Source organism: Mustela erminea, chromosome 16 (genome assembly GCF_009829155.1).
Source record: "Mustela erminea isolate mMusErm1 chromosome 16, mMusErm1.Pri, whole genome shotgun sequence".
NCBI classification, from domain to species: domain Eukaryota; kingdom Metazoa; phylum Chordata; class Mammalia; order Carnivora; family Mustelidae; genus Mustela; species Mustela erminea.
This window is the reverse complement of record NC_045629.1, coordinates 44321262-44343065: the sequence shown is the minus strand read 5'-3', so window position 1 is coordinate 44343065 and position 21804 is coordinate 44321262. Positions and strand designations below refer to the sequence as shown.

General features: G+C 38.2%; 1 protein-coding gene and 1 non-coding gene across 3 annotated transcripts; both read left to right on the top strand.

Moving 5' to 3' along the window:
- Positions 1-507: 507 nt before the first annotated feature.
- On the top strand, positions 508-589 carry TRNAS-AGA. The gene has a single exon. It is a non-coding gene; the product is annotated as a tRNA-Ser (tRNA).
- On the top strand, positions 514-21804 carry C16H8orf37 (chromosome 16 C8orf37 homolog). 2 transcript variants are annotated; one of them, XM_032316451.1, is made up of 7 exons: positions 514-1221; positions 3187-3246; positions 4133-4220; positions 7232-7296; positions 7843-7908; positions 16317-16412; positions 19864-21804. In XM_032316451.1, the coding sequence occupies exons 1-7, from the start codon at positions 1067-1069 to the stop codon at positions 20015-20017; spliced, it is 684 nt and encodes a 227-aa protein (XP_032172342.1). In that variant the 5' UTR covers positions 514-1066; the 3' UTR covers positions 20018-21804. The 2 variants fall into 2 exon arrangements, with proteins under 2 accessions (XP_032172342.1, XP_032172344.1); XM_032316453.1 differs by lacking the exon at positions 3187-3246 and having other exon boundaries at positions 1012-1221.

Sequence of the window (21804 nt, the reverse complement as noted above, 5' to 3'; positions counted from 1 at the left end):
GCACGATGGGACAGTCTGATCCTGCGTAGTGAATTTAAATTGGTGGGGAATAATAGCATTTTAATGCCTTATCCAAGAAAAGAGAGTCCCGGGAGCTGTTGGTCTAAGAGAGAGGTGGAGGGATGGAATTGAGTGAGAGCCAAGCAAGGAAGCCCAGAGCTGTCCAGACGCCCCTCGCTTCCAGATTCCGTCCTGGAAATGGCTCGGTTGCTGAGAAAGCAAGTGGACGGTAGTACCAGACTTTCCTCCCTCCCTCCTGTTTTCTGACTCTAACTAGAAAACTGACTAGAACTCAGTTCTTCCTGATAGAAAAGGGTTGGGTCGCACGGGATATGCTCCAAGAGTATCTCAAAAAGCTAAAATTATTAGAGCCGTAACATTCAAATATGATCTTATCTGACCAAACAGCTTTGTAATGTTTTTCTCCCCATCAAAACATACCTGTTACAGCGTAGACACTTGTGTGCAGAGTCTACATAGATCTTACTGCCAAAATTAACATCAGCAGTAGTCGTGGCCGAGTGGTTAAGGCGATGGACTAGAAATCCATTGGGGTCTCCCCGCGCAGGTTCGAATCCTGCCGACTACGGGAAGGTCAGCTTTTGCTGGTACTTGCTTTCGTTTTGATGAGTTCTCCCCAGCTTTTTCCGCAGATTACTTAAGGGATTTATGAACGGTTGGAATAGAACGGGGACCCTAATTGGGCCGTAAAAGGAACGCACGAGGGAGCTACGGTGCCGTGTGATTGTGATTACAACCTGGGCCCAGGAGGGGGAGATGGGCCAAAACACGCCAATCTGGAACGGAAAGCAAACCGTCGCGAGGTCCTGCAGCAAGGGACAGCTCTGACCCCTGGCCACGGGGCTAGCCCAGCGTCACCAGAAGTCGCGGACCCACAGCGTCCTTTTGCTCGAGCGCGTTAGCCCCCGAAGCCTCGCGACGCCTGGGCCGCCTTGGGAAGACGAGCGCATGCGCGGGCTCGGGCGCGCTCGGCGGGTCCCCGCGTTGCCCTGGAAACCACCCGGCGCTGCCGCGACGGGCACCGGGAAAGACGTAACGTTTCAAGATGGCGAAGGATCTGGACGAGCTCTTGGATGAAGTCGAGTCCAAATTTTGCCGACCAGACCCACCGAGACTGGGCATGGTCGAGCGGCCCAGAGGCTGCGGCGGCGGCATTCTCAGCAATGACCGGAACCGAGCCGAGGCGAAAGAGACTCTCAGGTTAACAGGCGGGAGGGGTGAGCTGTCCTGTTAAAGCCTGCTCCACGCCCTGAAGCCGCCCTCTGTCCACGATCTGCAGCTGCCGTCCCTGGTCGGGCCCAAATCCTGAGCTCCCCACCCCCGGGACAGCGCACAGCTCAACTCCCTGTCCAGGAGGATTTGGGCATCTCTTACCGAGGCCCAATTCGGCAACCCGGGCAAGCCCCAGGAGGCTAGCCCCGCCCGTGAGAGCCCTCACCCCGTGTCTTTCACCCAGACGGAGTCCGTGGGGACCTCATGGAGGTGGGGAGAGAGAGGTGCAGCTTGGGGGCTCTCCCCTGAGCCCCGAGAGGGCCTCTCTGACCAGCTCTGACAGCCAGAACCGTTCTTATCCCCCACCCGCACCCCGCCCGCCCCGGGAGGGGGTCGTTCCCACAGAGAACCTCTGCCTTTCGCCTCTGACCCAATTTCCCAGGCAGTATAATCCTTGGGCAGGTTGTTGGAGAAAACGATTCCGTACAATTCTGTCATCATTAGCCGTTTGTTTGTTTTTTAACTCAGAGAATTGAATGAGATTACATTTATGATAAATGGCTCATTATTGTAAACACTGTATTAATCCAAACCACCTACCTTCTCCCCATGACCCCCAGGTGAGGTCCCAAGGAATCTCAGCCATCCGAATTGAAATTTGAGGAGATTTTTTTTAAGTATTCTGGCTTTTGATCCAAAGAACTACCTTTCAAATTTGTTAATCTCTTTGATTCCGTATAATCATAAAATAATAGGACTTTCTTTTTCCTCTCATTTTTCTCCTCAGTCCCAAAAGGTAAAAATTGTTTCATCAGAATGAATATTGTCCTTACAAGTGATGACTTGTGAGCCTCTGCAGTAACTCTGTTGGACATGTTTGTGAAATTACACAAAGGCAGATTTGGAAGAGCCCAAGGAAGTCATTCTTGTCATTTTATGCCTACCTCTGTGGTTTCACTGGGTTTTGTTTGGTCTTGGTGTTCATGTGCATAATTTTCCAGAAGTATTTACCCAACAACATTGGTACCCAGTTTATCAGACTTAACCTCTAATGGCATTTGTTAATAAAAATTAACCTTTGGAATATAAAATATTGAGAAGATTCTAAAGCTCAGAAACAGGAGTTCTAAAAATTAGTTGAGTAGTGGGCAGCATTCTAAAAATCAGCTAAAGAGCCAACTAAAATGACCACTTTGAAGGGGCTAGGGATTTCTTGACAATGATTATGCAAATATCACTCATTAATTTGTATGTTATTGTCTTGCATGCTGGAGGTCCTTAGGTACTCATTCCCAGGACATCCACTGTCCCTATCCCACATCAGTGCTACTTTGCAATTTCTTTTGTTCTTTTTATTCATTCACTGGGGGATGGAGAGAATTAATCAAAGAGCTGTCCAGAGCCTGTTCATGTTAGGAGAACTAGTGTGCAGAGGGCTAGAATGTCTTGAAGCAGGCTGCTCAAAATGGAAAGGGTTGAAAATGTGGATCCTTTTCAAGAACAGGTCCTTTTATGCCTCTCTCCATAGCCTGTTACTGCACTACTGAAATCCATCCATAATGTTTATAGCATCCCACCTCACCTTACTACCTCAGATTTTTCAGTAATACATTTATAAAAGCTGTAGCAAACCAGTACTGTTGTTATTCATGTGTTAAAACTTTTCATTTGGTAATGTAGTTGTAAAGGTAAATTGTGCAAAAAACAAACAAACAAAAAAATAAAACAGCAGAAAGGGCCCTAAACCTAATACCCAAATACAATCCCTACCTGGTACATAATGTCAAATATAAAAAATTTTATCATGCACCAAAATTGATATTTAAAAATTAAGAACCGATTTATAGTATGAATTTATTAACAGGTGACTATCTGCCAATTGTATAGTGATGCCACTGTTATCTCTTTCCCTAATAAGAATTAAAATACTGAAGTTGTCTATTAAAATGATAGGTCTGCAAGTAATAAAATAAATGACTGTGCAACATCTGGATGCCAGAAACAACTGCTAATGTAAGAGATCAAAACATATACAGGTTGTAAAGTGTTCAAAATAATAAAGAGAAGTACGTAATTAGTTAAAAAAAAAAAAAACTGCTGTGAGTTGAACTTCAATAATAGGACTAAAGTGGTTCAGGATGATACAGATGGGAATATTTACAAATAATATCATAACCTCCTAGATAATATTTATGATAATAGCCAACATTTATTGAGTCCTTTCTATATGCTAAGTGCTTTGTATGTGTTATTTCATTTACTCTCCCCAACCCTCTGACGCAAATATTATCCCCCTTTCACTGACCAAACTAAGACTTAGTAAAAGAGTTAACTTGCCCAAGGTCATATTTCCAAGTCTACCAGGATATTGTAGACCTAGATTTAAGCTTCTATATATAGAGTAGTTGAGATATGCTGTCAGGGGAATATTGTTTGGTTTTGTTTCTTTTTTTATTATTATTGATCATCTGATTATATAACCTTCAGTTCCTGTGTAAAAAGATACGGTTATTTGACTTATAGTGGAAACCTTAGGTAAAAAATTAGAAAGACTCATTAAAATTATCTTTGTTTATAATTCTCAGGTTCTCCTTGTAACTGTACATAATTTGTGTTCTTTAAATAAGTCCATAATTTAGAAAAGTGCATGCCTAGCTTTCTCTTGAATATAACTATAGTTTTAAATGACTCATTTCAAGTGTGAAATAGTAATGTACATCTGTGAATTTTTACCTGATAAACTACATCTTTGTCTCAACATCTTCAACTATGTCCATAGAGGGAAACAATTAATTAACGTCACATTTTCCTCTTATCAACTCTAATAATAGACTATTTAAGCAAAATTCTCCTGATATTGACTTTATCTGTACTTAAGCTTCAGCTGTTTTGTTTTCAGATCAGCAGAAACATTTGAGAAAGAAGATGATCTTGACAGTCTTATTAATGAAATATTTGAAGAACCCAACTTTGACAAAAAACCCTTTGTAAGTTAAGTATTATAAATGTTATTTATAAAAAGTAATTTATAAAAGCAATTCTTTCATTATTTCAAAAAATGTTTAGAAGAGTCTGAAAATGTATAGAATGCACAAGTATCTAGTTCTTTGAATTCTGAAAAATACAGTTGTTTTAAGGGAATTATTCCACTTAGAGTTGTAGAAGAAATAAAATATTAGAAACTCTCATGTGTTTGCTGTTCATTTCTCAGCAAGAATGAAAAATTAGAAAAGCTGTTAGAGCAGAAGTCAGATCACAGATGAAGTAGGTTACTTTATTTGCGTATTTAAAGAACACTTTTCTTAGAGACCAAAAATAGCTTTTATTATAGGAATGTGCTCAGATGCAGTGCCTTGCTGTTATCCCATGAACCAATGAGTAAATCATTAGTATTTTAATGTTTAAATGCTTTTGTATTTACCAACTTTATAAAAAGCCCATAAAACAGTGTAACAGCCAGCTCTGTAGTTACCACCCATAGTGAACATATCAATGTTTTATGATATTTGTGTCTCTGGGTTTTTCTTTTAAAGAAATTAAAATTATAGTTAAAGAACTCTCCAGCTCCTACTTTACTGCCTTCCTTCCCAGAGGTAACCTGTCTTTTCCATCCATACTTATATATTTTAATTATACTTACATAATCATAAACTATTTTAACTGATGTATAGTAATCCATTATGTAATTCTGCCACAGTTTATCCATTTGGAATGCACCCAGTTGTGGCTTTTTTATTTTTATTTTTATTTTTTTTCACAGAGATAGTGAGAGAGGAAACACAAGCACAAGCAGGGGGAGTAGGAGAGGGAGAAGCAGGTCTCCCACCAAGCAGGGCTCCAAGCAGGGAGCCTGATGCCAGGTCAATCCCAGGACCCCAGGATCATGACCTGAGCTGAAGGCAAACACTTAAGGACTGAGCCTCCCCAGTACCCGCTAGTTGTTGTTTTTAAAACCAGTGTTTCATCGGATATTTTCAAGTGTCTTCTTTTACCTACATACAGGAGTTTCTCTAGAATGTGCAAACCTAGAGGAGGAATTGCTTGGTCATTAGGTATACTCTTCTTCAACTTTTCTACCCATTGCCCAAGTGTTTTCCAGAGTGACTGTCATTTCTTTTCTTCTCATCAGCAGTAGATGAAAATGTGTATACTTTAATTTTTACCAGTGTGGTGGATATAAAATATATTTGTGAGACTTAAGAGGAAACCAAATGGAAGTCTAAATTACAGAGACCACAAAGAACAAAAATCTAAGAATAAATACAATACCAAAGAGGGTTTTTTTCAAAGGGGGAAGATTAAAGCCAGATAGACTGAAAACCACTAGGCAGTGGTGGTGGTAAGGATATGGATATGAGCCACTTTTATTTTTGTCAGCCAGACTAAAAATCAGCCAGACTAAAAATCAAATGACTGATAGAGAGCTTATGATCTTTACTTCTCTAAATTTAACATTTTCAGTTCATAAGCAGATGGTAGATTAATAAGCTGATGGTCTAGTTGATTAATTTATCAACATAATAACAATGGTGTTAAATACTCTGCAAACAACAATGCATCATAAATGCCAAATAGCAACGCTAGTTTAATTCATAGTGGAGAAGATAACATGATCTTGTTATTCATGGATCATCTGAACAATTTGTTATTAAATATTATAGGTTGTGTATCTATATGTGAGGCACTGTCTCTTTACTTCAAGACATTTCAGAAGGAACAGGGATATTTTTCTACTTTGGCTTTAAGATACACTAATTTGAAATAAGAGTAACTCCTACAATCATGAAGAGGTGTTTACCTCTATGTGCTTCTTCTGTATGCTCCCTTTTTTTAGTTACCATATCCAGTTCTCCAGACTGCAAGGGAAAAAACAACCTAAATAAACCCCTGGAGGAGAGCAGATCTGTGTCAAACATGGATTCGGTGAGGAAAAGAGGTGTCTGTGAAGAGGGGTACATGCCCACCTTTTCCAGACCAGACTATGTTCCTGAGAGTACTGCTTCCTCCCCAACCCCTCACCCATTCTGTTCGATTTCTGAACTGCTCTCAGACCCACGCAGGAAAGCCCAAGAATGACAACAAATGACACAGTGTGCTAACTTCAAGCCATAAGTGGATGGTACACAAAACATTTTTCTCCAAAAAAAAAGACACATACATTATTATTTTTCCAGACATGCACCAGAAGTTCTTCCAGTTCTGTTTAACATCAAATAAGAAAGTTCAGGGAAATTGTAAAGTTCAAGGAAATTGTATTTTTGCCTCCATTAAATTTCCTCACCTACAAGGTAAAATGAAGGCATGTCTCTGCGTAGTTTAAATTGCCTTTTCTCCAACTTCCTTTCCTTGGCGGTGGTCCTAGTATGTGGTTGGTTGATGCTGCTTGGTACCGTATACCAGTTAACACTTAATAAATGCTTACTAATGATGATCATGTTATGTAACCATACAGGAACTACTGTATGGTTGTGACTATGTAGTTCTACAATTTCCTTGCATGTCTATTGGTTGATACTGTTTCGTTTGATCAAAATTAATATTCCTAAAGTTACCCAGGAGTTTGGCTAGTTTTATTTTTAGTTCAGGTGAGTACCATTCACAGCCTTTAAAAATGAGTCTGAGGTTTTTTTCCTCCTCAATTGAATTTTTCCAGGATGAAGTTTTAAATAGCAGATCCTTCATATTATATCACCGAATGTGCTATTACCTGAAGAGTTATAAAGTGACTCTAAATCTTAGCATGCTAATAATGGCAGTATATCAATTTCCTAGACTAAAAATTAGCTGAGTAATTTACAAATTCCTCAGGGAGGTCTACTTCCCTTTTGCTTTTAAAAGGTTTTGATCGTTGTTTTTATTTCAGAAACTTTAAAATGATAAAAAATTTTTATTTAAGTCATTTTAAAAATATTGTTGTTATAAAATAAAAAGTATTAATTTTTATGCTAGAATTCTCTAAATTACCCTTGGCCTTTTATTGTTTTTGTTTTTTAAACAGAAATTAAAATCTAAATCTTCAGGTAACACATCTGTCAGAGCGTCCATTCAAGGCCTTGGTAAAAGGTAAGTTGAGATGCTTTAGTGAATTACACACACTAGTGAGCAAACACTATGAGCAAAGTCTAGTATATTTTGTTACCATTTAAACAACAGTGACATTGAACAACAAAGCACTGGTTGGCTTTCAGAAGAAAGACCAATAGCAATATCTTCAGTGTTCTCATGGTCTGTGACCTCTTGGTGTAAAAGAACTTGAATGGAAGATTATTGCTATTGTAAATAATTTTCTGCCACATGAAAAAAAAAATAAGTGTGAACAGTTTCTCAGAATTAATGTTCTGTTACATTCTTCAGTGTTTACTTTGTCCCTTATATTATTTGGCAAACACATTTTTCTGTGACTCATTTTAACTCCTTGAGTGTTCCTGAATGTACGGGTTATATCCAATAATGCAGTTATCCTGGAATAAATGCCTCTTCTTTGAAATAATTGGCCTTCTCAGAAAAATCTACAATTTGATTATAAGAATATCGAGTCAGTGAGACCAAATTAACTTCTCATATTTTATTTGTTGTAATTTTTTTCTTCCATCTATCAAACACATCTAGTTGCAGCCCAGTGTACCTTGGTGGAACCGCTGCTCCATGTGGAATTGGAACAAATACTTCACAGAGGTAGGATGTCACATTTTCTTGGGGTGCCTGGGTGGCTCAATCAGTTCAGGGTCCAACTTGATTTTCGGCTCAGGTCATGATCTCGGGGTTGTGAGATCCGAGTCTCATGTCGGGCTCCTCTCTCAGCAGGGAGTCCGCTTGGGAGTCTCTCTCTCTCTCTTCCCTCTCTGCCCCTCCCCTTGCTTGTATGTCAGCATGTACACACACTCTCTCTCTCTCAAATCTTTTTTAAAAAGAAAGGAAATAGATTATCTTTCTTATTAGGATTTTTGCAGTTGATACCCTGTTGTTAAGATGTAGTTCTTGGCATCCGTCTCTGTCAAAATCAGAGGTGTATTTTATTAGCCAGTCTGAGAACACTGTACTGAAATGTTTGTTATTCTGGGCAATAGCTTTTAAAAGCTGTGATATTGCATATGCGTTGTTCTTTGTGTTGATGCCCATTTCTAAGCCCCACTTGAAGTGCCTGGGTCACTCCAGTGCCAGCCTGCTTTCCACAGGATGCCAGGAGAGTGAGCTTCTGCCTTGCCATGTTTGCCGTCTGGGCAGCAGAAGCCAGTGGGTGAGACTGCTGAAGCGGTGTGGCCATGCAGCCACATGATGTGTTATCCGCCGTCTTGACCAAACACACAGCATGAGAAGGCTAGGTTTTCGGTACCAAAGAGCTCTCAAACATAGTCGCTTGGTTTTACACGTTTAAAACGCAGAAATCCTCCATTCTTTGTCTCTTCCCCATCCCTTACACCCACTGTATACTCACTACCTTTCAGGGAAGTCTCGTGGTCATGATACCACCTACCCCATACTGCTAGCATATTCCATTATCATCGTCATAATGTGGAGAAACAAATTGGTTTTAAGCATACCTTTCTGTTGTCCTGATACTGTTGATTCTATTTTTGCAGAGGCCCATTCACCCAGATTATTATATTTTGTTTAGTTATTCCTAAAACACTTATTTTACTTTCTGTTAATTTTTTAAGAAAGAGAAGAATGAGATACATGATTGCATGTTGACCATGTTTTAGGAGGAATAGCAGTTATATTGAATAATAGAAGTGGGATCTAAAAAGACATTGTTGGAGGATTGTAGTGGTGATGGCCTAGACCCTAGGAAGCCTAGAAAGAAAGGCTGTGGGACCAAAGGAAAGTTGAGGAGTCTGGGGAAGCCTGTATCGCATCAAGGCTAACACAAGCCCACTAGGGTGCTGCCTGCTGTTAGGGCTATAAATAACAATTAATAGCAGTTAAATCATTGTGTGTTGAGGGCTGTCTATACAAAGGATTAGAGACACAAACTAGCCCTTCGAGAGGAATCTAGCCGGGTTGCTGTCAATCCTGACTTACCCGTGTAGAGTCACTGGGACTTGTCTCTGAGTTTCCAGACCACACCCCCTCCAATCGCAGGCTCTTTCCAGTCACCTAGAAACTGCACCAGATTCCCTGTTACCTTCCACCTCCTTCTCTTGCTTCACCCACATACAGCAGAAAGGATAATACCCCTAATACTCTTCTGAGCACATCTCCCCTGTTCAGAGGGAAGATGAGAGTTGCCATTTGCCCCACATTAACTCTAGGGTTACTTGCTTTACCAAATTGTGTTCTTTCTCTTCTTGGTCCCTTCACATCCAGTGAGAGCCCAAGTCAGATAGTCCACTTCCACCAAAATATTTGTTAACCCTCTACTTTCCACTACATTTTTCTGCTTCTGAATATTTTTGCATTTACTCCCTGTCTGGAATGACCCTCCTTTCTAATGTGTGTCCTCACTATCTTATCTGCTTATCTTCAAACTTATTTTGTCATTCTGTTTGAGATTCTATTTTCTTTTCTTTTTATAGTATTCATTGAATGCCCAGTTTGTCCTAGGCCCTGTGCTAAATTAAACACTAGATGCAATAAATAAATAAATAAATAATCAATCAATCATCAATCAATTAAAAAAAAGAAAAGAAAGAAAGAAACCCTCTCCAGGAAAGGAACTGGTAAAAAGCAAATGATAGTACTTAAAGCACAAAGAGAAAGAGCTCTGATGGCAGAATGCCTGAGTTCAGATCTCACTGTGCCACTTATGAGATGTGAAGCCTTGAGAGGAGGGATGTATCTTCTAAAACTGGTTTCTTCACCTGTTAAAAACTGAACACACTCCACGGAACTCCTGTGAGGATTAGATGGAATCCTATGTTATAGTCTGCCTGTGGTGTGAAAGATGCCGAAGATTTGCAGTCATTCGTGTGTCTTTTTCATCTGTTAGTGCTGCCTTCTCATTGTGTTCTAGTTCTGTGCCAGGAATCCTATATTCTTCCGCTACGTTCCCATTTTATCTCAGGAAATATGTATCAGTGTTTACCTACACGGGTCTTCTAATTTTTTTTTTTAAGATTTTATTTATTTATTTGTCAGAGAGAGAGCGAACACAAGCAGAGTGGCAGGCAGAGTCAGAGGGAGAAGCAGGCTCCCTGCGGAGCAAGGAGCCCTATGTGGGACTCGATCCCAGAACCCTGGGATCATGACCTGAGCCGAAGGCAGCTGCTTAACCAACTGAGCCACCCAGGCGTCCCACGGGTCTTCTAATTTTTAAAATGGCCCTAGGTCACCTGGGTGGCTCAGTCAGTTAAGCATCCAACTCTTGATTTCTGCTCAGGTCATGATGTCAGGGTCGTGAGATTGAGCCCTGCACTGGGCTCCACGCTGGGCAAGGAGCCTGCTTCAGATCTCTCCCTTTCACACTCTCTGTCTCCAAAAAATTAAAAATAGTAAATAAAAATGGTCTCTAAGATGATCCATTCTGGTTTACTTTTAAAGAGTAAATATTTCTTGAAGATTTCCTTTTATATAGTATTTTTTACAGGTACATTGATTTGGTTCTAGCACAGAAGAGTCTTGCTCCAGGTGGAATTTAAGTAGACAAAAGAATGGCCTGTTTTATAGCTTGAGGATCCAGTCACACAATATTGATCCATGAGCATGATAATATTCGTCAAACTCCTTCCTACTTTCTGCACAGCTACAAGAAGAAAAAACACATACTGTTTGCATATATATGCACAGGTAAATGTGTACATTCACAGTCTTGTCTTGCCCACTATTAAAAGATACCCTTATGGACAAACCTCTTCATAACACAGATCTGCACCCACAGAAAGATAAGCCTATACTTGTTCAATGTGCACCTAAAACATTTTATGTGTGAAGTACTTTATCCTGTCCAGAGCACTTTTTTATATATGCTTATTGGTTCAGCTCCACAGGAAAAAAAGCAAGATGCAAATAGAGCAAGACTTTTTAACCCCATTTTATAAATGAGGAAATTGAGACACTGGTGTTAAATTCATTGAACACATACTAATGAACCACCTGCTTGCTAGCTCCTACATAATACATAATGTGAAGAGAAAGTGCAGGGTACAATAAGCTTAAATAATCAGCACACTAGCTAATATGAAGGGTTAGAGAATGTTTTCCCAAGCAAATAACATTTAATCAGACTACAGTATGAGAAATGAGTTGGCAAAGAGAGGAGACCATTAGAGCCAGAGGGCACAGAGTGTTAGATGATCCCTGAGCTGGAGTAGCTGTGAGTGGGGGAAAGAATCGCTCTTGATGGGGCTGGAGAAGTAGTCAAGGGACATTTGGTTTGGGGGTCCTGGATCCTCTGGCAGATTTTAGGAAAAGTGTGTCATATGCAGAAGAAGGCTTTAGTTGTTTTGGGGGGCTTTTTGGTTTTTATTTTCGGCAGATGGGATGACAATCGAATTTGTGTTTCTAAAGAAAGTCATTTGAGCTGCTGAGTGGAAAATGGTTTGGAAGTTGAAGGGGCAAGACAAGAGCAGACAGGAGAAGAGAGGGAGAATAGTCAGCAGGTAGTAGTTACAGCGGTCCAGGAAAGAGACGGGGATGGTAGCTGTGACCTGAGGAGTGAAAGTAGCTGGAGGGAAAAGGTGTCATATTGGTGCCATTTAGAATCTAGAATTGACAGAACGTGGTGTTCAAATGGCTATGGGAAGTAAAAGAATGTTCTCAAGGATGACTTCCAAGTAATGTGTCTTGCCAAGATCAGAAAAGTTATTACAAACCAAGGACTCAAATATGTAACTTGTTCCTGTCCATTATCCTTTCTAGTATACCAATTTACAGAGACCATGTAATGTGTGCAAGAGGGAAGAAACTTAGCTGTTTTTGCTGTTGAGGCTACTGTTATTTTCCCACTGTCCAAACAGTGAGGCTTCCTAGACCGCTGTGTAGATCTGGCAGGGTTTAACTGAGAACCAGAGTCTGGGCAAAAGACAATATTGGGCTGTATTTTGGACATTCCCATCACGAACACTTTAAAAATAGTAAAAATTGTATGTATTAGCTGGACAGAAGGACAAAGCTGTTGGTGATGCCTTTATATTTACATTCCCTCCACATTTCCTTTTTCTTTTTTTTCTAAGATTGTATTTATTTATTTGACAGAGAGAGATCACAAGTAGGCAGGGGCGAGGGGGAAGCAGGCTCCCTGCGGAGCAGAGAGCCCAATGCGGGGCTCGATCCCAGGACCGTGGAATCATGACCTGAGCCGAAGGCAGAGGCTTTAACCCACTGAGCCACCCAGGCGCCCCCATTTCCCTCCACGTTTTAGAAGAAGAATCCTGACAATTTATCTTTCACTAGAATCATGCCCTTTTTTAAAGATACCGTCTTATATGCATATAGTTATGGAAGAGAAATATATTTAAGCCCTGAAAATAAGCACTGATTTACATGCCCAGGGCATAAAGGAAATTTAGGCTATTCTGCCTACTTTCTATGTATTTTATCTGTTTGATTTCCAGATAAAGCTCTGGTTTGGGAGTACTGCTGAATGATTTTAGAGTATAAAGAAGTGAGTCTTTTACTCATTTGGTGGAAAGGAGAAAGAGTGGTATCAGGAAGCATGGTGGCATTAATAAGGTATAGATAAAATCAAGGCATTATTTTCAAGCCAAATCAAATTTTACATTCCTATTTTTTAAACTACTTGTAAGGCTGTATTATTCCATAGATGCCTACTAATTATGATCTAATAGAGTGAATCGTAGCAGCAGAATGATTTCTTAGCTGCAAGTTAGTTTTATTTTTCTCACAGGGCAGTGTTTGTAGGAAAATGTAGTAGTGTGAATAGATTTGAATAAACTACTAAATTTTAAATTAAATTAAAAAGCATTATGGTTGAGATTTTATACATACAAAATGTCAGGAAATTCTAAATTATCGTTCCCAAAACAGCAATAATTTAGCCAAATTGCACATATGTATTAAAGCATTAAAGTTAACACTCTGTGCAATCATGTAATAAACTACATATGCATAAGAAAGCAAGTTATGGCAGCTTTGGGAACCATCATTTTGCATTTCCTTACTTGTACATTAAAAATCCAAGTTCAGATGTGTACAAATTTAATTGTGTTGAATTTCCATATGTACAAATACAACTCAGTTTAAAAGAAAATATGGAATTGTTTATGAAACTTCTATAGATTTTGAGTAGTTATTTTTATGATTAATAATAATTTTTAAAATAAACATTTATTTTCAAAGAAATTTTCAGGCCAAAAATACTTGAAATTTTGAAGTTACCATATCTGAATTTTAGAGGGAAATGAGTGAAAAAAAAATCTAATGATGGGGTTTTTAAATTATTTTTTTATTGCAGAAGTATTGATTATTTATTTAAAAAATAAAGCAGTTTAAAAATGTGTAAAGAAAAAGCTAATAATCTTCTCTCTCTTACATTCCCACTACCCCTGAGGCAGCCAGTGTTAGCTGTACAGTATATAACCTTCCACATTTTTCTCCATGTTCTTACAAACTTACAAATACCTATACAGGAAAATTTTTTGGTTGTTTTTACAAAAATAGGCTCATGCTATATATGTTAACTGTGTGCCTTGCTTTGGACATGCCTCTAGGTCAATAGATAAATCTAATTCTCTTTATTGGCTACCTGACAGTCTATATATATTGCATATTATTCAGCCTTTTCCCTTTTTCATAGGTATCCAAGTGGTATCCTGTTTTTTGCCACTTCAGCAATTCAGCAGTGTAATAAGAATTCTTGAGCTAAATGGCTTATAGACTGATGCTTTTATTTGTATGTAATTTTTGGTTCCCAAAAATGGGGTTGCTAGAGCAACAGCTAGGCATAATTTTAATTTTAAAATAGTGCTAAAGTTTTTCCCAGAAGATTATAGAAATTCACATACCCACCAGGAATGTCTGGGAGTCCTAATTTTTGCTAACTCAATTGGCTAAAACGTTTATTTCTTGGTTGCTTTATATTTTAATTACATTATATTTTAACTAACAAACCCCGTGCGGGGCACTGTTATAAGCACTTTACCAGTGTTAAACGATTAGGTCCGTTAACAATTCTGTAAGGTATGTAAGTATTATTATTACCCGCATTTTACAGATGGGGAAACTGAGTCACAGAGAAGTTATTTGACCATAGTTACACAGCTGGTAAATAGTGGAATACATTTGAACCTAGGCAGTCTGTCTTCACAGTCGGTGCTCTTAACTGCTATTCTGTGATACCCATATGAGAGAGATTGAATATATTTTTAAGTTTTAAGTTTTGTTGTCATTTGTAAGCACTCTTGGTATAGTGTAAGTATTTGACTGTCTTGAAAACATTTACTTCCACTCTGTCACTGACTGGTATTTTCACTTTGTTTTTGGTATCTTAAAATCTTTTATTGGGGTACCCAGGTGGCTTAGTCAGTTAAGCATCTGACTCTGCCTTTTAGCTCAGGTCATGATTTCATGGGTCATGAAATTGAGCCCCACATCAGACTCTGCAATCAGTGGGGAGTCTGCTTGAAGGTTTTCTGCCCCTACCCCAACATGCGCACATGTGCAGGCACACACTCTCTCTAAAATAAATAAATCTTAAAAAAAAAAGAAAGAAAGAAAAACCTCTTCTTCCTTTTAATTTTTAGATAATCCAATGTATGTCTATATTGATTTCAGTTCTTAAGTACTTCAAATAATGGAAAAAGTTTTTTTTTAAAATAATCACAGTTATTACATAAATCAAATTGTTAACAAGAGCAGTTCATAAGTATTTCCTTATTTTCAAAGTATTTCTTTGTTATTTTACTCCTAAAGTTACTGTGTAGTTACTTATGCATTTTTGAGAATTGTGTGGCATTTCATTTTGTCACATTTTCAGTAAGGACCTGTTACGTGCTAAGTGACATTCCAGCACTTCCGCCCCTTTCTCCTATATCATCAGTGTTTTGCTTTTCACTGCAGCTTTGCCATTAACATAAAAATAATCTTTTTTCCCTCCCTTCTTATATAACCTTCTCTTAACCCCTGTTCTTAACCACCTTCTCACTCCATTTAAAGAACCTGCTCAGATGTACGTACCTTCTCAGTGAGGCCTGTGCAGACTACTCTACTTAAAGTTGAAATCCACTCCTTCTTGATACTCCCAGTTTTATTTACTCTACTTATCATTTCAAAATTTGGAAGCACTTTTCCTTTTTTTTTTCTTTTAAGATTTTATATATTTGAGAGAGAGAGAGCAAGCACAAGCAGAGGGAGCAGCAGGCAGAGGACAGGGAAGCAAACCCCCTTCTGAGCAAGGAGCCCAATGTGGGACTTGATCCCAGGACCCTGGGATCATGACCTGAGCCCCAGGCAGCTGCTTTACTGACTGAGCCACCCAAGCACCCCACTTTTCACCTTCTAACAAACTATGTAATTTAGTTATTTTGAGTATCATTTCTTCTCTCATTAGAATATAAGCTCCATGAGGGCAGAAGCTCACCAGCATACATAATATGCTTTCAGGAAGTATCTTCTAAGTGAGTGAATGAATGTATTAATGCCAAGTACTAGGGAAGCAGAAGCAAATAAGATACTGTCCCAGTATTAAGTAACTTATGGGGGACAGATTCATTTCCTATAATGTGGCAAATTCTATGATAGAGGCATCCCTGAAATTTTCAGTAGGAAGGGAAGGAACTTAAAGAAGTTTATCTTAAGTGAAGATCTCCCTCAGATCCAATTTGAAAACCACTGCACTAAAAGATCTGCACATCCCTTTTGTTTTATATCTATATAGTATGCATATGTGTGTATGCATATATATATATATATTTGTGTGTGTGTGTGTGTGTAAGAGCTTAGAAAAATAAGGAGCTTTATACAGAAATTTAACATGTAAGTTTGTGCAGAAACTTAACCTGAGAAGTTGTACCTAAAGATATGTAATCCATCCTCTCATACAAAAATGTTTAGTCACATTAATCTTTACTTTTCTGTTATTTACTCAATAATCTGTAGTATGTAGTGTATCCTATGAATAAATCACCAGATTTCCACATTTAAACGTACCAGTAATCTTTAAAGTACTGTTGTTTTTCTCTGAACAGAGCATGTGATCATCTGCGTTGTATAGCGTGTGATTTCTGGGTTGTAAGCTACGATGACTACATGTGGGACAAATCATGCGATTATCTGTTTTTCAGGTATGTTTCCAAAGAACTTCACTCTGTGAAAAATGTACCAAGCAATAACTTTATATTTATTTTGCTATAACGTCTTTTGGTGGACTTGGCAAGATCATGTGTCCTCCACCTCTTGCATATTTCTGTCATCTCCTCCTCTCTGTCTGTAGTCAGCCTATGTGAGGATATCTTACTTCCGGACAGGAGTATAGTAGAAGCCTTCTTGCTGATTTCTCCACCTACAGTCACTTCTTTCAGACCCTTCCCCTTCTGAGAAATAATGCATAACTCTGAGTGTGCCTTGTACATGCCCAAAACTCTTCTGCTTGTGGAATCATGTCCAAGTTCCTTAGTACAGCATTCAAGACCCTTCACCATCCAGCTCCCTTCTGTCTGTCACCCGGTGTGTCCGTCCACAGTTTGCTTTTCACCTTCACAAGATTACGGCTGCATCAGAGTACTCAGTACTGCTGTTCCTGGGACAGGGCAAGCTCTTCCCTTCAACTATCCCAGCATTTATTTCCCTAAACCTGACCTGTCCCTCAGGGTACAATTCATTGCACATCCTTCATGATTCCCATACCTCTCTGTCAACTTGGAAGTAAATTTATCCTTTCCTGTGTGTCCACAGCACTTTGTACCTAGTCTAGCACTCATTGGAGTAGAAGATTGAAAATTTTAGGTCTGCTTCCCTCCCTCCTTGGGGTGAGGATAGTGTCTTTCTTATGTTTTTGCAGTTTATACATTCTTATATACTTACTCCATACCTAATGTTTTTAAGATTTGTAAGTCATAAAAAGGTATCTGAATTATACATCACATGGGACACACCTGGGTGGCTCAGTTGGTTAAGCATCTGACCCTTGATTTCAGCGCATGTCTTGATCTCAGGGTCATGAGTTCAAGCCCCATGTTGGGCTCTGCTGGACATGGACCCTGCTTAAATAAATAAATAAATAAATAAATAAATAAATAAATAAAATTGGGCTGTGAATTATATATCACATTTTCAAATAAAAATTAAGACCTAAAAATTAATGAAGTGTACACACCATGCATTTTTATCCCTAACCCCAAACCTGACCCTGCTTAAATAAATAAATAAATAAATAAATAAATAAATAAATAAATAAAATTGGGCTGTGAATTATATATCACATTTTCAAATAAAAATTAAGACCTAAAAATTAATGAAGTGTACACACCATGCATTTTTATCCCTAACCCCAAACCTGAGCCTAAACAAGAATTGTATTTTCTGATGCAAGTAATCAGAATATATTGCATCTCTCTCTAATAGATGAAAAGGTGAGGGTGTTTCTTCCACACCTCTTCTGGCAGCCATTCTCCTGTAAATCCATAGGAGTCTCTTTTACTTGAATTGTTTATTTAAACTCTTTCACATCAAAATTTCACACATTTTGAAATTCAGTCTTATGAAAACTTTGAATCCTCTCTAAGCATACACAAAAATTCAAATATACAAATTCATGGAAAAATTACAGTTTGAGAGGTTTCATATTTCCCAACCTGAGTGAAGCCTAGTACAGTCCCCAAATCCCAGATCAGGTTAGCCCACTTTTAATCCCAGAGTTGGAAAAGTTAACTTTTCATTCAGGGCTGTTTTGCCATTTCTGACTTTTCTCAATCCTCTGCTCTGGTTAATGTAATGAGTAGTCACTAATCCCCCTATGTCACCACTGTGAACCACCAATCTTGAGAAAACTAGTAGAGAATGACAGAATGCATGTAATGTCAGTGCTGTGGTGAGCTCTCCGTAACTGGGTAGGAGGTAAACTAGTGATATATTCAGAGGAAAGCTAGGAAATGGAAGATTTTCACATCTGATGGCAGGGCTGTGTGAATGAGGATGTGAGCTGCTGAAAGTAAAGGAATGGGGAGAAGATGAAACACTTGAGGAGGTGGGGAGTAAGAGCCAAAGGAAAGCACAAGTAGGTGGTCACCAAAGAAGGCAAGTTAAAAGGCTTGCAGGGTGCCATTGATTGCCTGACATTGCCTGGGGAGCCATTTCTTTTTAGTGGTATCAGTCTGCACATTGGCTTACTTTATTGTCCTTATCTTATAAATGAGGGAGGGAAATGTGTATCTTAGCTCTGACAAGTTCTAGAGTTTTCAAAAAGATATAAGCTATACTTGATCATCCTGCCATAGTAGCTACATAAGATGCTTTTATTTTCCTACTAAATCATTTTCTTTATGGGAAATTATTTTTCTAAACTTTTAAGATATGTGCATCCTAAAACCAACTCAAAATGCATTAATTAGTGTCCTGGCTATTCATGAATCCTACTCATAAAATCTCTAATTAAGGATTCAGTCAAGTATCAAACAAATTTGTCACGATATATTGCAGATTGAATAAAGAACATTTAGTTTTCCATTTTGTGGAGGCTTTTTCTTTCTGATAAAACTTAGATGATCCATCTCTTCCCATAGTTTACTGAAAGCAAACAGTTGGCCTGGAAGATCTAGGTTTGTTAGGTTCAACCTGAATTATGCCTGTATTTTGTACAATACAGTACTGTGTGATGCCCACTGGCCACCAGAGGGCACTTTGTAGCCTTCTTTCTGTTGCAGTGACAGCACTTTGTCTCTTTTCTTAATATTTACTGTATTTCATCATTTTACTTTATATTTTATCATTTTACTTTGTATTTTTTCATCATTTCGTTTTTGGATTTTTTTCCTTCTTTTCCTGTTACAGAGTAGTTATATAAATTCAGTACATGGATTGTCATGAAAATCATAATTGATTTTCAGTTCATTAAATTTAAATTAACTTCTCCAGTCTTTCTATAGTAGCATCAAGTCAGACAGTTATCATTTTTTATGATGGTCCTGCCCATTGATTTAATTATGTTAACATTATTGACATTTAATGCAGGATAGACATTTGTTCTGTCTCTAATAGTTTATCTTGCTGATCAGTATATCATTGAAACAATTGAAAGATACAATATTAGTTCAACAAATAGAAATAACAGGCACTTTATGTCTGTTTAATGAAAAACGCTATAGTTAACCCATCAGAACCCTATTTATGCCTCTTATATGCCCTCCATTGGCCATATTACAGGCTTTTAGAGTATGGTATAAGTGAGTATCTGAGTAGGAAATGTACCACCATCCCTCCCACTCTCTTCTCATATCATGTCATCTCTGATAGAATAAATCAATAATTCTTCACTCAGCCTTTTAGTTCTCATTTTCTATTACGACAGCTTTAATAAACAGACCTAGAGGACTGCCATTCAAAAGCACTGGATACCAAGGAAATACCATCAGAAAGAGCACAGAAGCCTATCTTCTGTTGTTTAGGTGAGAGGGCCACGGTTGTTTAGTGTTCAGATGTGGTAAAAATAGGAAAATAAAGCAATGACAACTTTTTTTTTTTAAGTTATCCAGCTCGAGCAAAACCACTGTGCTAAAATCTTCATTTTTTTATTAATAGAAACAACATGCCAGAATTCCACAAATTAAAAACAAAGTTGGTAAAGAAGAAAGGAACACGAGCATATGCCTGCCAGTGTAGCTGGAGAAGTATTGAAGATCTGACTGACCTTCAGACCGATCAACAGCTTCGTTGGGTTTGTGGTAAACATTAAGAATGCAGACTTCATATTCAGACTAATGCCTGCAATGAGAGCAGTCTCCAGTAATCATCAACATTTTTAGCGAAGATACAAAGCAGTATCATGCCCTTTGGAAAAAGACAAGAAATTTCATTCAATGACTATATAGTATAGATTTTCAAATACCTAATGGACTTGAGAAGATAATGTGCTTTAACATTTTGGAACTATTTCTTTTTGCTGCTTTCACTTAGGAAGGTAGCAAGTTATCCAAATTCTTTGCTAGCCACTCTCCTGTTAAATGGAAGTTGAATTATGGAGTTTTATACAAATATATAGGCATTCATTAGCAACTGCAAAATTAGTCACTGCTAATACACATAGCTAAATACTCCTCACTTATAGCATTTAAAGAGGATAAAACTAGCCAGTGCAGAGAGGTCCCTGAGAGTTGGTGGGGAGGAGGTGTAGGCATCATCTCCTTTGGTCAGATTTGTTGTTGCCAAAGATCAGAATTTAGATGTGGCAGAAACCATGTGATCAGTGGCTAACTGAAGGATATGGGGGGAGCACAGGTTCATTGTAAATGAAAAGACTGCCTCTATTGACCTTACCTCAGTAACTCCAAATGATATTACACACAGTAATGATAAGTATATATTCTTATTTTAGCTTATTTCTTCTCCTTTTGTTCATTTAGATAATCAAAGGGTAGTTTGCTATTTTAGTAAATATTTATATATAAAATTTTTTTGATGTACCTATAATCACAAGGAAAAATCCTAATACAGATAAATCATTATTGGATTTTTTCCAAGTACTTCTCTAGCCTCCAGTGCCTAAAATCCCATCAAGTGAACAGCAACTGAGATATTTGCTCAGGCAGCCTGTTGATTTTCTGGTGGGATCAGGCTGACATATTGTTTGTCAGATGAGAGCTTAAAAGAAGAAATAAATCATAGTGGAACCAACAGGTAATCTGTTGTGCTTCTCCTTGACATCTCTGAGACTGGAGGAACCCTATAATAGCAGCACATTCAGGAAATCAGTTACCTCAAAATTACCAGTTCCCAGCACCGTGAAGAAACTCTGGGGGCTTTCCAATCTGCCATAAGCACTTTATTGCGTGTGTCTAAGACACAGTTCAAATGTACGACACAAGGCATGCTGAAAGGGAGTAACTGAAGCAGAGTTGTGATTGCTTAGTCTTATGCTGCTGAATCCATTCCAGTCACCTTACTCAAGTAAGAAGAAAGATCGGCCATTAAAATCCTTTTCTTAGCCGTAACACATGTGCTAGTAAGTCTAGCATTGCAGCAAAACCCATAGTGAACTCAACAGTGGCAGATGCTTACATTCTTATATTGACAATGTTTACAGATTTTATCTTTGAATAAACATTTTTTACTCCCTAAAATCTTATCTCTGTGTAATTGTATGAGAAACAAGGGGATTTGATTGAGATATCATTAGTCACAACAAGGATGTTTTCTTTTTATTCAAATGAGCAAATGTACTAAATCATTAATTTGAAAATATTTTTTTCTCTTTTATTATTTCATTACTGTCCTGTATCTTGGATACATTGCTCATGTTTGGCATTCTGTAACATAATTCCCCAATGTCGGAAATGTACATATGAGTTCATGTTTTTGTTGGCAATTTACTTTATATAAGCTTTTTAATATTGCACAATTTTTAATCCAAAATGTAGAAAGAATATTATGTTGAAATACCAGTGGAGGGTGCCAGGGTGGCTCAGTTGGTTGGGCAACTGCCTTCCGCTCGGGTCATGATCCCAGGGTCCTGGGATCAAATCC